At 38.5% G+C, this 16172-nt stretch overlaps 1 protein-coding gene across 9 annotated transcripts in view; it reads right to left on the reverse strand.

Moving 5' to 3' along the window:
* Positions 1–4294: 4294 nt before the first annotated feature.
* The window catches only part of pld6 (phospholipase D family, member 6), a 45979-nt gene continuing 34101 nt past the window's right edge, over positions 4295–16172 (reverse strand). For all 9 annotated transcript variants that reach the window (XM_061910246.1, XM_061910175.1, XM_061910203.1 and 6 more), the window contains exon 4: positions 4295–4912. In XM_061910246.1, coding sequence (XP_061766230.1) covers positions 4659–4912 — 254 coding nt within the window. In that variant the 3' untranslated portion in view covers positions 4295–4658. The remainder of the gene's footprint in view (positions 4913–16172) is intronic.

The following is a 16172-nucleotide window of genomic DNA, read 5'->3' on the forward strand; positions in this document are numbered from 1 at the left end:
GAAAAGCCCTGCCTTTACCGGAAGTATGTGCGCGTGACGTCACGAGTTGCAGGGCTCCACACATATTCACTTTGTTTTTTATGGGAGCCTCCAGCAGTAAGAGCAATTCGGAACGAGAAAGCGAAAATTTCCCCATTAATTTGCACGAGCATGAAAGATTTGTGAATTAGGATATTGATAGTGAAGGACTAGGAAAAAAAAAATAGGTGCCAGCTCTGGGCGGCGGCAGTGTGAGCGTTTCAGATGTAATTAGACACATTTGCTAGGATAATTCTGGAAGATCCCTTATCTGCTTATTGTTTTAATAGTGTTTTAGTGAGATTTTAAAGATTTCAAAAGTTTGTAAAGACATACCTCGAAGTCGGATGGCTGCGATGAACACGAAGTGTCTCAAAGAAAAGCCAAAGAGCCAAGCTCACAGCTGCCTTTTAAACAGCTGCTGCAGGATGACGAATAATCCAATGATTTCTCCGGTAAGAGATATACATATCACAATGTCCCCATCCAAAAACATGCTGGTTGACGTAGAGAAAACATGTTTGCTTGACCGCTCTGTGTTAAAGCTTCACAACAAACAAAGTAACACCGGCTGTGTCTCGGTGCTAAAGACAGCTGCAATCCACCGCTTGCCACCAACAGCATTGTTCTTTATAGTCTCCATTAAAAAATGAACAAATTGCAAAAGATTCAGCAACACAGATGTCCAAAATACTGTGTAATTACGCCATGAACAGAGACGACTTTTAGCCGTATTTGGTGCAGCGCTAATATTTCCATACAGTCCGTGACGTCACGCGTACGCGTCATCATTCAGCAACGTTTTCAACAAGAAACTCGCGGGAAATTTAAAATTGCAATTTAGTAAACTAAAAAGGCCGTATTGGCATGTGTTGCAATGTTAATATTTCATCATTGATATATAAACTATCAGACTGCGTGGTCAGTAGTAGTGGGTTTCAGTAGGCCTTTAAGCATCCACTCAGGCTTGATCCCGGGGACCCCAAAGGGTTTTGGTAAAAATAAAATGTTAAAAATGTGTCATTATTCAGTATTATTATTTTTATTATTATTCAAGTTTTAAATCTCTAGATCAACATTAGGTCCATCTGTCAATATGACGTTTTTAAAGATTTAAGTTGCATGCTCTTTTTGTCAAAGAAAACCATGTTTTTTTTTAATTGAAAAAACACAAAATATGCAATATTTTCACCCAATAAAATTTTAAGTAGAATGTTTGAGATTATATAATAATTGGAGCCGGAAAAAGCTCAACAACTCATAACACCATTGATTTTAATTCATTATTATATTTTGTGCAATGACACTTAAAAACAAAACACACTGATCCAAAAGGGTCCTACTCATTAAAGTGTTAAAAAATAAATTATACATTTTTTTTACCCTTTACTTTCAACACAATGGTCTCGAGATCATCTTCAGATCTATCTGTCAATTATATATATTTTTTATGTTTATGTTTGTTCGTTTTAGGCCATTCTTAAAAAAAATTAAAAATAAAAAAAGCTCAGTTTTTTATATGGCAAACACAAAATATCCAACATTTGCCCCCAAAAAAATCTCAAAGTGGAATATTTAATGTGACGTAATTGGAGCCTTGAATTGGTCAATAATTCATAATTGATTTTGATTCACTATTTTTTTTTTTTTTAAAGAAACAGCCTGCATGGCAGCTTTGTGTTATTAGAGTAAACGTTGCAACATTTTGTTGTTACATTTCACCTGTTTGCTCTTTTATATCACTTTTTATGTTTTACATTTTTTTCCATAGTATTTTTAAAATGTGCCGTGGGGCCGTTAAAAAATGACCTGCGGGCCGCAAATGGCCCCCAGGCCGCACTTTGGACACCCCTGCTTTAGGGCAATACTGAGCAGAAACTGAACCAAACAAGGTGACTTGAACGCTGTAAGGAAGAGAAAATCATGTTAGTTCTACAGTTTCCTAACCACAATGATCCAATTTGATTCAAATGGCCTGAAAATGGTGATTTATTAACTACAAATCATGTCTTGGTTCATTTAGCTGTCCCATGCATTAAAAAACAAATACTCTTCCACAAGATTCAGTGATTCTAAAAAGTGTGGTTCGCTTACCACTTGTGGTACACAGGCTCCATCTGGTGAATCAGAGATTCATTTTCCTGTGTCCAAACACAGTGTTACTGTTCAAAGTGTACAGTCTCACACAATATTAATAATTCCTGCTAAATAAACCCTCTGCTTTGTATTTATTGAATATGAAAGCCTACTGAGCTACAGTAATAAAAGGTTTATGAGCACTAGTTTTATAACTGCCTCAAATAAAGATTCCGGTTAAAATTGATTAAACATTAAAACCCACGGAATGTATTTTGCCTTTTACGTTGCTGTAAATATATATTTTTTAAATTTATGACTTTAATAACTATCTTTCTCTTTATAAATTCTATCCATCCATCCATTTCCTAGCGCTTATTCCCTTCGGGGTGGCGCTGGATCAGCTACAATCGGGCGGAAGGCGGGATACACCCTGGACAAGTCGCCACCTCATCACAGTCTTTATAAATTATTTTTAGATATTTTGTTGGATAAAATGTAAAGGTAAAATTAATCCATCTTTACTTCATGAACAGTTGTATATGACTTTGCAGCCCCTTGCCGCCCAGACTGAAGCGCAATTCACATAATTACATCATCATACTTCGATGAGGGGAAATGCTTTAAAATACCCAAACATTTGGCTTTTATTTTGAAAGTAAAATCGAATGAGTTTCCAGCACCTTGAAACTGGTTCATGCTTGCAAACCCATGACCTCTCAGTTGAAGGTCCTGTCTTACATAACCTAGCAGCTGATTCTCTGTTTGACATTGTCATTTACTACACATAACTTGAGTGAAGATGTTGAATAATATCAGGCTTCAAGTGAGACACGTGTGCATACAATCGGGCATCAAGCAAGGAGTCATGCAAGCATTTTAAGCCAATCTAGACATCAATGCACTGCATTGTTCACTGATGATAGCACCATCGGTGCTGTGCGGCCTCCGTGTGATTCTAAATGGTGCTATATCAAGAGGAAGAACTACAGCTGTGGGAGTAAGGATGCATCTAATATGCCAAAAGCAGTTTGTTTTTAATTGACACTGAGTCTCTGAGACAGCCAATAAAACACAATGAACAAAAAACCCTGCAGGGTTCTTAATAACTAGAGTCATTTCTAAATGATTCCAACAAAATAATCTCTCCACATGACACCAAACCTGACAATGGGCTTCGATAAAAAAAACTAAATAGTTTGACTAAGATCTACACAAAAAGAACAAACTTCCTTTTAAATGAGGAAAAAGTTAGATCATAAAGACGACATGTTAGCAAATAGGATGACATTGCGACATACAGTGGGGCAAAAAAGTATTTAGTCAGCCACCGATTGTGCAAGTTCTCCCAATTGAAATAATGACAGAGGTCTGTAATTTTCATCATAGGTACACTTCAACTGTGAGAGACAGAATGTGGCAAAAAAATCCAGGAATTCACATTGTAGGAATTTTAAACAATTTATTTGTAAATCATGGTGGAAAGAAGTATTTCGTCTACCATTCAAAGCGCTCACTGATGGAAGGAGGTTTTGGCTCAAAATCTCACGATACATGGCCCCATTCATTCTTTCCTTAACACAGATCAATCGTCCTATCCCCTTAGCAGAAAAACAGCCCCAAAGCATGATGTTTCCACCCCCATGCTCCACAGTAGGTATGGTGTTCTTGGGATGCAACTCAGTATTCTTCTTCCTCCAAACACGACGAGTTGAGTTTATACTAAAAAGTTCTATTTTGGTTTCATCTGACCACATGTCATGTTCTATTTTGGTTTCATCTGACCACATGTCATGTTCTATTTTGGTTTCCTCTGACCACATGTCATGTGGTCAGAGGAAACCAAAATAGAACTTTTTAGTATAAACTCAACTTGTCGTGTTTGGAGGAAGAATACTGAGTTGCATCCCAAGAACACCATACACTGTGAAGCATGAGGGGTGGAAACATCATGCTTTGGGGCTGTTTTTCTGCTAAGGGGACAAGACGATTGATCCGTGTTAAGGAAGGAATGAATGGGGCCACGTATCGTGAGATTTTGAGCCAAAACCTCCTTCCATCAGTGAAAGCTTTGAATGGTTGACCAAATACTTATTTTCCACCATAATTTACAAATAAATTATTAAAAATTTCTACAATGTGAATTCCTGGATTTTTTTTCACAATCTGTCTATCACAGTTGAAGTGTACCTATGATGAAAATTACAGACCTCTGTCATCATTTTAAGTGGGAGAACTTGCACAATCGGTCGCTGACTAAATACTTTTTGCCCCTGTCTGCAATGGAAAAAGTAAAAAAAAATTTAAACGAGCCTAAAACAAAACATGTACCAAAAACAAGTACAACAATCAATATATGAAAATATCAAACATTTTTGGTATAAATGTTTGTCTCGTAACATTCACACATCAGTCCAAGTGGCCCAACTTCTTTAAAACTCAACGTAACACCACAAATACAACCCAACGTTTCTTTCAAAACTCAAAGTAACCTCTTCTTAATTTGAACTGCTGACTAGAAGGGTCTGAAAGGCTTGTTGCATTTATGCTTAGTGCTATTCAATCTAATCTATACAATCCAGAGTTTGGGCAGTTGAGGGTGGATTCTCAGATGGATCATTGTCCGCCCATAACCTACTGAACTCCCTTATGTAGGGCCGGACCAGGGCGGGCTCCTCTGTGATGATGATGTTCTCAGAGTTGCTCTGCACTGCTGCCAGTGTCCAGTTGAGGGAGCCTGTGATGAGTAGCCGGTTGTCCACCACAGCAAACTTGTGATGCATGTGCACATAGCGGCCCACGTTGCGCACGCAGATCCCTGTGGAGAAGGAGGAGGAGAAGCAGATTGTGCACAGGAGCAGACTGAGCAATGACAAGAGTTCAATGCATTATGGATGAACTGTTGTGCTTTGGAAGCTACAAAGCAAACAAAAACAAAAGTACAACTGAATTGTTGAATAGTAGGAATATGATATACAGACATGTTGTTTTACAGCAGAATAGTATCACAAAGACAATCCTTTATTTTTTTAATTTAAGAAATGTTATATTGCCAAGTACTAGGCGCTTCTTTGAAATAAACACATTATTTTCACTCTTGTATTTGCCATCTAAAAAAGTACATCGATTTGATTTCTAGTCATCGAGAATGTTGTTGGTCATATGGCATTTGGAATCAACAAGGTTATGTTTTATAGCCAAGCGTTGAAGAAATGCAGGCAAGAAGGATTGCACTACTTACTGGAGTCGGGGGTGTAATAAATTCAGGCCTGATTATTTTACTACCGAAATGGGCTGCTGTAGAAATCAAAATATAATGTAATCAGTTTAGACTGTTTTGAAATGAAACGTTATTCAAAAATATCTGAATGTTCTGATGTACATGTTTAAAGTGGATCTGCACTTTTTTTTTATTTGCCCATTTTTCACAATCATTGTAAGAGACGAGAACACGTCTTTTTTATTTTTATTTTAGGAATTTATAGATGGTAAAAAAACCCTTGAAAGATGCAGTTAATGGGAGTCACAGTTGTAGCCTTCAAAGTCCTCTTAAACAACTTTGGAACCCTCCATCAACTTTTTATATACAAACCCCGTTTCCATATGAGTTGGGAAATTAAACGGAATACAATGATTTGCAAATCCTTTTCAACCCATATTCAATTGAATGCACTACAAAGACAATACATTTGATATTCAAACTCATAAACTTAATTTTTTTTTTGCAAATAATAAATAACTTAAAATTTCATGGCTGCAACACGTGCCAAAGTAGTTGGGAAAGTACATGTTCACCACTGTGTTACATCACCTTTTCTTTTAACAATACTCAATAAACGTTTGGGAACTGAGGAAACTAATTGTTGAAGCTTTGAAAGTGGAATTCTTTCCCATTCTTGTTCTATGTAGAGCTTCAGTCGTTCAACATTCAGGGGTCTCTGCTGTCGTATTTTACGCTCCATGATGCGCCACACATTTTTGATGGGAGACAGGTCTGGACTACAGGCAGGCCAGTCTAGTACCCGCACTCATTTACTATGAAGCCACGCAGTTGTAACACGTGGCTTGGCATTGTCTTGCTGAAATAAGCAGGGGCGTCCATGATAACGTTGCTTGGTTGGCAACATCCATCCGTCCATCCATCCATTTTGTACTGCTTGTCTTGTTCGGGGTCGCGAGGGTGCTACAGCGTATCTCAACTGTATGTTGTTCCAAAACCTGCATGTACGTTTCAGCATTAATGGTGCCTTCACAGATGTGTAAGTTACCTTAGGCACTAATACACCCCCATACCATCACAAATGCTGGCTTTTGAACTTTGCGCCTATAACAATCTGGATGGTTCTCTTCCTCTTTGGTCCCTGAGGACATGAGGTCCACAGTTTCCAAAAATAATTTGGAATGTGGACTCGTCAGACCACAGAACACTTTTACGCTTTGCATCAGTCCATCTTAGATGAGCTCGGGCCCAGCGAAGACGGCAGCGTTTCTAGGTGTTGTTGAGTAATTACTTTCGCCTTGCATAGTAGAGTTTTAACTCGCACTTACAGATGCAGCGACAAACTGTAGTTTCTGAGAGTGGTTTTCTGAAGTGTTCCTGAGCCCATATGGTGATATCCTTTACACACTGATGTTGCTTTTTGATGCAGTACCATCTGAGGGATCAAAGGTCTCGGGCATTCAATGTTACGTGCAGTGATTTCTCCGGATTCTCAGAGCCTTTTGATGATTTTACGGACCGTAGATGGTGAAATCCTTAACTTCCGCGCACTAGCTCGTTGAAAAATGTTGTTCTTAAACTGTTGGACAATTTGCCTACGCATTTTTTCACAAAGTAGTGACTCTCGCCCCATCCTTGTTTGTGAATGGAAGTTGTTTTTATACCCAATCATCCATCCATCCATTTTCTACCGCTTATTCCCTTTTGGGGTCGCTGGCGCCTATCTCAGCTACAATCGGGCGGAAGGCGGGGTACACCCTGGACAAGTCCCCACCTCATTGCAGGGCCAACACAGATAGACAGACAACATTCACACTCACATTCACACACTAGGGCCAATTTAGTGTTGCCAATCAACCTATCCCCAGTCATGTCATGTCTTTTTTTCCACTTGTGCCAACTTTTTTGAAACATGGTGCAGGCATCAAATTCCAAATTAGGTAATGTTTGCAAAAAATGAAGTTTACCAGTCGAACTTTAAGCATCTTGTCTTTGTAGACTATTCAATTGAATATAGATAGAAAAGGATTTGCAAATCATTGTATTTTTATTTTATTTACGATTTACACAACATGCCAATTTTACTTGTTTTGGGTTTTGTACACACTGCAAGTACAGGCCAAAAGTTTGGACACACCTTCTCATTTCAATGTGTTTTCTTTATCTTCATGACTATTTACTCTGTAGACCAGGGGTGCCCATTACGTCGATCGCGAGCTACCAGTCGACCGCGGGGGGTGTGTCAGTCGATCTCGAGCCAGGCTTTTAAAAAAAAAATAGACCTAAAAATTAGTGATCATCAATCTTCACCAAGACGTCACTTAAATGACATTAACGGTACCAGAGGGTCTTGTGAGATGACGCTGGCTGCTGCAAGATCATTGTTATTAAAATATGACCGAGAGGAAGGCGAGAAACACTTTTTATTTCAACAGACTCTCGCGCCGTACCTTCCGTCAAAACTCTAAAGGCCGACTGCACATTTCCTATCTTCACAATAAAAGCCCTGCTTCATGCTGCCTGCGCTAACTAAATACAGAGTCTCGGAAAACTGGCGTGCACAAGCGATCCCTCAGAAAGCTGGCGTGCACATCACTTGTGCACGCCAGCTTTCCGAGACTCTTATTTTGTTAGCGCAGGCAGCATGAAGCAGGGCTTTTATTGTGAAGATAGGAAATGTGCAGTCGGCCTTTAGAGTGTTGACGGAAGGGACGGCGCGAAAGTCTGTAGAAATAAAAAGTGTTTCTCGCCTTCCTCTCTGTCATTTTTTCATAATAATGAATTGGCAGCAGCCAGCGTCATCTCACAAGACCCTCGGGTGCCGTGAATGTCAATCAAGCAAGCTACGGAATTTGCCGCCAATGTTTTTCTTGTAAAGTGTATGGAAGCTGGATGAATTAGATGCCAAAAACCAACCACTTTCATGTGGTATTGTACAGAAAGGACAACTTTTTTTCTCCTCCATTTGAAAATGTGGGCGTTATCATCATTACTGTCTGATTCCAATCAATGCAAGTCATCAGAATCAGGTAATACACCAACTTATATTCTTGTCTTCGTGAAAGAAAGACATCTATATGTGTTACACATGCTTGTATTATCATTAAACACAGTTAACTTGTTTACAAAAATGTCTCTTCCATAAATAAATAAATATAAATGATATATATAAATGAGGTAGATCCCCTCGAGTTGGTCAATTGAAAAGTAGCTCGCCTGCAGAAAAAGTGTGGGCACCCCTGCTGTAGACTGTCACTGAAGACATAAAAACTATGACACCTGTGAAGTGAAAACCATTTCAGGTGACTACCTCTTGAAGAGTGTGCAAAGCAGTAATTAGAGTAAAGGGTTGCTATTTTGAAAGAAATTGAATATAAAAACCATGGTTTCAGTTATTTTTATTAAGTGCATACAGTAACTACACGTGTTCATTCATTGTTTTGATACCTTCAATGACAATCTACAATGTAAATAGTCATGAAAATAAAACACACTGAATTAGAAGGTGTGTCCTTACTTTTGGCTTGTACTATATATAATGTATTAACAGACACCTTCATAACAATATATAATATTTACCGTAGTTTGGTCATTTTAGGCATTACTGGAACTTATTTCCTCAGCACTTTTATTTCCATTTCCATAGCAACGGATTTCAGACTTCCGACAACAAATGTGTTCTTACTTTCAGAAACAAACAAGTGTAGGAAGTGTTTTTTAATCATGGCAGACTTGGCAGCAGACAATGAAGACAACTATTTTTGGACAAATGAGGATCCACAACATTACCTATTTGAACCTGAATATACGGAAGATGAACTACTGCTTTTAGAAGCGAGCGCGAAAAATGGGTGAAAGGTTGGCGCCGACAGAAGCCCAAAGAGTGAGGTCGGCATTACTTCGACACTGTAAATGTGGAACTTGGAGCCATGCTGTTTCGACGCAAATAGAGTGCTTACCAAAAATAAACAGGGAAAAACCTCCCAGCCCAGCTGGACCAAACTCACACCTGTTCATTCAGTGAGACACTTTAATATTGATCATGACACACGCAGCACATCATGCGTGTTAGTACAACTACAATACATATCCTGTCGAGCTAGCTGTGTAGAAACTAAACAAATGTGGACTAATATTTCACAAATACTGTAATATGATTGTTCATGTTTTTCAGTCAGTACAGATTGGTGTCTTATCGCAGTGTTGTGCATTACAAACTCAAACGCGATTCGGGTACTGACATTGAAGCTATCTTATCTCTTGCCGTAGCTAGCTTTTATGGCTAATACCGAATCCTGCCGATGTGTTACTCCGCTGGAAAAATAGTTCCTCAGTGTTCGCTCTTACAATAAAAATGTTGCTACATCTTGGTTGTTATACGGGTTACGGAACGTAAATTAAGTATTGGTGACGTTTTCTGAATGCATTTTTAGGGGATTTAGAGGTAGAATTGATTGCTCCAATTAGCTGGATTGGTAGCCACCTTTTTATTTGTTAGAACACAAAACTAAACAACAGCTTTCGACTTCTGGTTTCTCATAAGGATTGTGAACCATCCATCCATCTTCTTCTGCTTTTCTGAAGTTGGGTCACGGGGGCAGCAGCCTAAGCAGAGGTTGGTGAGCTATAGGCAAATTGTTTTTAAAAAAAAGTGCAGTTCCCCTTAAAAAGGGGTCATATCATGATTTTTTTTTCTATATTTAAAACACTTCCTCATGGTCTATGTATGGTGGTTTTTTGCATGGATTATGTTTTACAAACTATCTTCAGGCTGCTTTCTGACCATGTCTTCAGGAAGCGTCGTTTTGTGGGTGATTTTATTTACGTGCCTCCACTTCAACTATGTCATCTCCTGCCAGCCATGTTGTAGTTTTAGCGGTTCCATATTGTTTGAACTACTTTCTTTTAGAAATCGCAACAGCAGATGTTGCATGTACGAACCAGTCTACCATACAACAACAGGGTAGAGGAAAAGAAGGAACTTATAAGTTGTATTCACCTGATGTAACATCTGGCTCATTCGCTATGCGAGCGTCTTTTGTCATAATGATCTGGTGGATATTTTGCATTTCTGAAAGAAAAATGCCTGCTTGCGTTGTTTTAGGCTGTTGGACCTGAGTTCCTCGAGAGGTAATCAAGAAGGGCGAAAGATGTCATGGTTTTACGAAAGACGATGAGAAAAGTGGCATGCAAAGAATGTGAAAGTTAGCAGTGATCACTTCGTTACAGGTTTGTGTGGTATAGTTTTAACGATTAGTATCTCCCATTTAAGTATTATCCTAATATCATTTTAGTGACGTGCGGTCAGGGGAGACAGGTGAGGCAGTGCCTCATCTTTGATCATGCAAAGAAATAGAATATACAATGATAAGATAATTGTAATTGTTAGATTTTATTTTTCATTTAGCTTCACCAATTTGGATTATTTTTTCTTCAAAATCGCAGAATTTTCGCAATCCTTCATTAACTGCTCTGTCTGCCGTGTGGTCAGAGCGCGTTTTTGATTGATTGATTGTACATATTCTGTACAGTTGACCACTAAATGGTAAGACCCGAATAGGTTTTTCAACTTGTATAAGTCGGGGTCCACGTTAATCAATTCATGGCGTTCTTGTCTGGTGTGTTGCTGTGCGTTTAAAACGGCAGACAAAAAAGTCTGAGGTGAGGCAAACACTTCTCGTGCCTCACGATAGGGGCGCTCATGATCCCAGACGTACGGTGGCGTAAGCGAGTCAAGTTCCGCAGCGAGTAACATGTTTTGTGTGTTGGTGAGCCATCAAAACGACAGAGAAAAAAGTCCGAGGTGAAGCAAACAGTTTTCGTGCCTCAAGATTGTGGCGCTAATGATCCCAGACATACGGTTGCCTCAGCGAGTAAGTGCCGCAGCGACTTGTTTTTTCCGTCTCGTGCACTCCGACTTTCAACATGGATGACTATATTTCCACACTTAAACAGTTTTCTAAAGTGGACTTTCAAGCGAAGCAGGAGATAATTACTAAAGGAAGACCAACGCCGGAGCTGAATGGTTTGTTTCAATCAACAGGTTGGAAAGTTACTCGCGCTTTCCAACCGCAGTGGTATACTTGAAAAGACTGGCTCTGTGTATGTTCTGCAAGAAACCGCCTTTTCTGCTTTCCTTGCCTTCTTTTTTTAACCTGAGATTTTGTGACCTAAAGAATTTACAAAGAAGCCTCACCAAACATGAGCAGTCGGCCGCTCTTATTCAAAGCTAGATTGCGCTAAAAACGTTTGGGAGGATGAGGATAGACTTGGATTTGGATGAACAGCGAAAACTCAACATCAGTGTCCACAATGCTAAGGTAAAAGAGATCAGAGAGATTTTAAAAGATCTCATCAATGCGACCTGCATCCTCGCCAAACAGCAGCTAGCATTTTGTGGAAATGATGAGAGTATGAGCTCTGTTAATTGCGGCAACTATGTTGAACTCTTATAACTTTTAAAACTGAAGGAAGATAAGGGGGCTTTTACCAGAAAGTGACGGATATTTTTATCCAGAAGGACCAGCGTATGGACTTCATTTAAAAGTCAAGGTAAGACAGCGATCACATTTTTTTATTTTATTTTTAATGAAATGTGCATTTTGTGGGCGACAGTTTATATGTGTAAAGAATGCAGAAATTAAACATAACCCGTCAACTGTTGCTAGTCAAATGACAAATAATCTGCGCTTAGCGCATATATTTGTAAATCCGATTCTGATTACGTCAGGGCCTCACCAGCTATAAACCTCACCGCATGTCACTGTATGATTTGTAATTTATTTTGTTTTGGAATTCTTAAAACAACAAGGTCTTTTAAAACAAGTGTTTTGTAAACCATCAACTTGGCGTGTCTAAAAGAAAGCAAATGTGAGCAAAACCTAGAAGAGTTATAAGCTTTTACCAAAGGCAGCAAATATTCAAGAAGCTTTCGGCATATACACAATGTTGAGATCTATAGTTATAATTTGATAAAGATAGGGAAAACAGGCATACTCGTAACGGCGTGTGCAACAGCAACAATATGGCAACAAACATGGCTGTAGACACAAAGTTAAATCATGAAATGCAACCCTAACAAAGCTTAAACAATTCATATTAACCCGCTAGAGTCTTGATGGCAACTTCCTTGACCTAGCCACACACAAAGAGGTTTTAGACCTCCCTGCTTTTCCAAGTTTTCATCTGTTTTGTCACATAGAATGACGTCTGGAGCACCAGAGAGCTCGAAATGTCTGGGAACGCGACCGATGGAGAATACTTGAGATCACTCGACAAATCTTTTATTTCAAAAATATAGGGATAGATTAAATTGCATTGTTTACATGTTTGCTCGTATCTGCTTTTAGTGGTAAAATCTAGGCCCTTTGCGTACTCATACAGCTCGCACTCTGTTTGCTGCACAGTAGCCATATCAATTTGTTGACCCACCACTTCATTTACTTCCGTTCAAAAGTCACATGGCGAAATACAACCCGTTGACTACAACGTTGAACTACAATAGCAGACCCGCACAAAGCTATTTGGGATAAATCTCTACCATATATGGAGATATGCGCTGACATCACCAAAGGGATAAACAACACAAATTAGGCAAATTCCGAACAGCTCGTTTGGAGGATGAAGGAAAGCAGGGTTGTTTTATAAATGTCTCTGCCATGCCTCCATGGTTTGATTTCAAATTTTCGGGACTTATGCAGATCTTAAATACACAAAATGAGGTATTCATGGGTAAGAAAAGTTGGTTTTGCATAATAGGTCCCCTTTGAAACAAAACTAATGGAAAGGTGATAGACTGAGGCTCCCTCAGCTGCAAAAGTTAGTGTCTCAATATTACCTGCATGCTTCAACATGTCTAGCATGCTGACACACATTTCATAACAAGCCGGGTTTTTGTCAATAATCCATTCCAAAAGGTCAGACAACACCGAATTGTGCAAAAACCACAGGGATATTTCCCATAAGAAATAATGTAAATCCAATGGGTTTGTTCCAGAGAAACAAAAATATGAACACAGAACATTAAAAATAATGATAGTGATACATACAAAAACTATGCAAAATGCAAATGAACTATGATATGAATTAAATAAACATTTCACATGTTTGCCTTTATAGACTACTCTTGCTGGTGAAGATGGAAATGGTGGACATTCGGGGGTCTGGGAATGCAGAGTTGTTGCATCTGACAAAAATACTTGTTTGCTTGGGTACAATAAACACATTTTTGCAGCTCGCTGGAATCTGCAGGCTGCATCCACATTTGCAAATTGCAGCAATCTGTTTCTCTGCATGTTAATCACTTGTTGCAGATTTCAACAATTGCCAGCCAGGGGACATCTATTGTTTTGGCAGAACAGCAGTTAATGTGCAAAAAAGCCCTTTTTTCATCCAAATCCTTTTCAATTGCGCATGAGAAAAAGTCTTTGAACAAGATAAAACTTTGTTTGAAATGCAAGTCTGTCTCGCCATTACAAAATTCAGCACACTCACGCACACAAATGCACACGTGTGTATACCAATAATTGAAGTCTGTGACACGCGATGGACATACAGAGAAACATGTTGCTGCAATTTGCAAATGTGGATGCAGTTTACAGGTTTCAGGTTGCCTGTTGTGTATTTTGACCAACTTTTGTCAGATCTAACACTTTTGCATGCACAAACCACCAAATGTTATGTAAAGGTTGCTGGAAGGACTGATCCACCTTCCCCCATTACCCACACAGACACACACAAAAGCATATTATTTGCGCCACCAGTCTCTCCACCGGTACAGCACACGTGCACGCACGATTTAACCCGTTACAATAAAACCTGTCCTGGTCACTTGTTTTGCTTTTCATTGCAATTGTAAAATATCATAGTCGTCATCCACTCATCACGTGTCACCTCCCTCCCACCAGAAGGCTCCACAATGTCAAAGTACTGTGAGAAACAATTTATGAAAATTGTGCCATATGAATTCCAATCAGTAAATTTGAAAAGGTGTGCGCTTTTTAAAAAAAATTATACTCTGAAATTATAAAATGCATGCTCTTATTGTGTAATAACTGTGGAGTTAAAATTTTTGGTCATAATGGTAGCAAAAGGGCACTTTTTTGTCAGATTATATGACTACTATAACATCTGACACAGCAAAAAATTTAACAATGCATCGAAATTAATTTTATTACTAATTTTATGTATATTTAAGCCTGATCTTTTCACCAGTACCTCAGCCTCAACGCAGTCTTTGCCATTTTTAAAAAATAAATTACAAACATAATTGGATTAAATGGGCATTCAAAGGGGTAAAATAAATATTTTTGAAAAACATGACACGTTTGCTATTTTTAACTAGTACTGAAATTGTGAGATTTGAGTAAAAAAAGTTGAAAAAATACATAAACCGAAATTTTTGATACATTCTTTTTTAAATGAGGAATGTCTCGTCCTTTCCCTACTGGATTGAGCTAAAATGATTTCTTAGTGTATCGTTGATATAGGAAAGAATTTGGAATTAAAATATCAAAATTAAACACGAAAAACCCTCTTCAAAAAATATTTTTATTCATAGCCACATAGCCAAAACATGGCCCAAAATAGAGCAAAAGCGAACCTAAAAGGAAAAAAAAAACTCTCCAAAATGGATCAAACAAATAAAACTGCAGTGCTGATAAAGCTTGTGCTTCACTTTAAGTAGATAGTATATAATGTGGTTATAAAGATATAACAGTTGCTTTTTTTTGTTAACACATATTCCATAGTCAGAGCTTTAAAAAAAAACATTTTTAGACTTTATTTTATAAAATATTGTTGTAAGTGCCACGACTTAGAAATGGTAATGTTAACGGTGAACAGCAATGTACACCAAACCGGGAAACATGTCACAAAACCATTTTAAGATCCCAACAGTGTATGCTGTGAACCACTCCACCCCAAATATGGTAAAAATGACTATTTTGTTCTGCGCAATGTTTGGCTATAGACGACATACAAAAATCAGAAGAAAATACAGTCAAGATTTGCCTAAAAAAACAAATCATATGAAAAGTGGTGCGAACTTAAAACCAATATAACACTGTAACAAGGCTGGACTTAATGTTGTTTAAATTGGCCAGTGCAATTCAGTCCAAATATCTTAAGCTCTTAGCCTTAGGTTCAGCTGCTTTTCTGTTTAAGTTACGGTGCCTTTTTTGTCAAGTGAAATTGGGTTTTGAAAAAAAAAAAAAAAAAACCGAGTGACCATTATAAAAAATGCAACATAACAGCAATTATTGGGTCAGGCTGGACAGAGACAGCCTGGGACAACAAATGTGATGGGGTGTAATATGAACACACAGCTCTGTGGAGTGTCCACAGAGGTGTCTTGGAACTGAGGTGATTACAGCTAGAGTACAGTATTTTCCTGAGGCAGGAAAAGAGGGATCTATTCGTACAGGGGTGCTTATTTGTTTCAGGTGGACGACGCTGTTGTAATTAACTGAGACACCTTGTCTATAAGAGAACCATTGTTTGAAGAAATATGGTAAATAACTTCAGTATCACCTCTTGAGGAAACCACTGGTAATATTAGACCGACGCACATTCACTTGTTCATTAAATGATTTACAGTATATGTCCTTATACATGTAGTGTGGAACGCCACAGTGGTTGCACAAAGAGGAAAAAAACCACTACGAGAGCGCAATGCAGGAAAAACAATCAGGTAAAAGTGCTAGCTTGCAGTGCGTCTCCAGTTAGTCTGTCTGTCTCACTAAGCGGGCAAGACGGTGCACGTGGGTCTCACTTCTCTCTCTAAAGAGAGACTGAAATACAACTATTTATTACATTGGATGAAGACCAACTGCAGCTCTGCTCAGCTGAGGCTGATTCA

The sequence above is a fragment of the Nerophis ophidion genome, linkage group LG01, assembly GCF_033978795.1.
Source record: "Nerophis ophidion isolate RoL-2023_Sa linkage group LG01, RoL_Noph_v1.0, whole genome shotgun sequence".
Classification (NCBI taxonomy): Eukaryota; Metazoa; Chordata; class Actinopteri; order Syngnathiformes; family Syngnathidae; genus Nerophis; species Nerophis ophidion.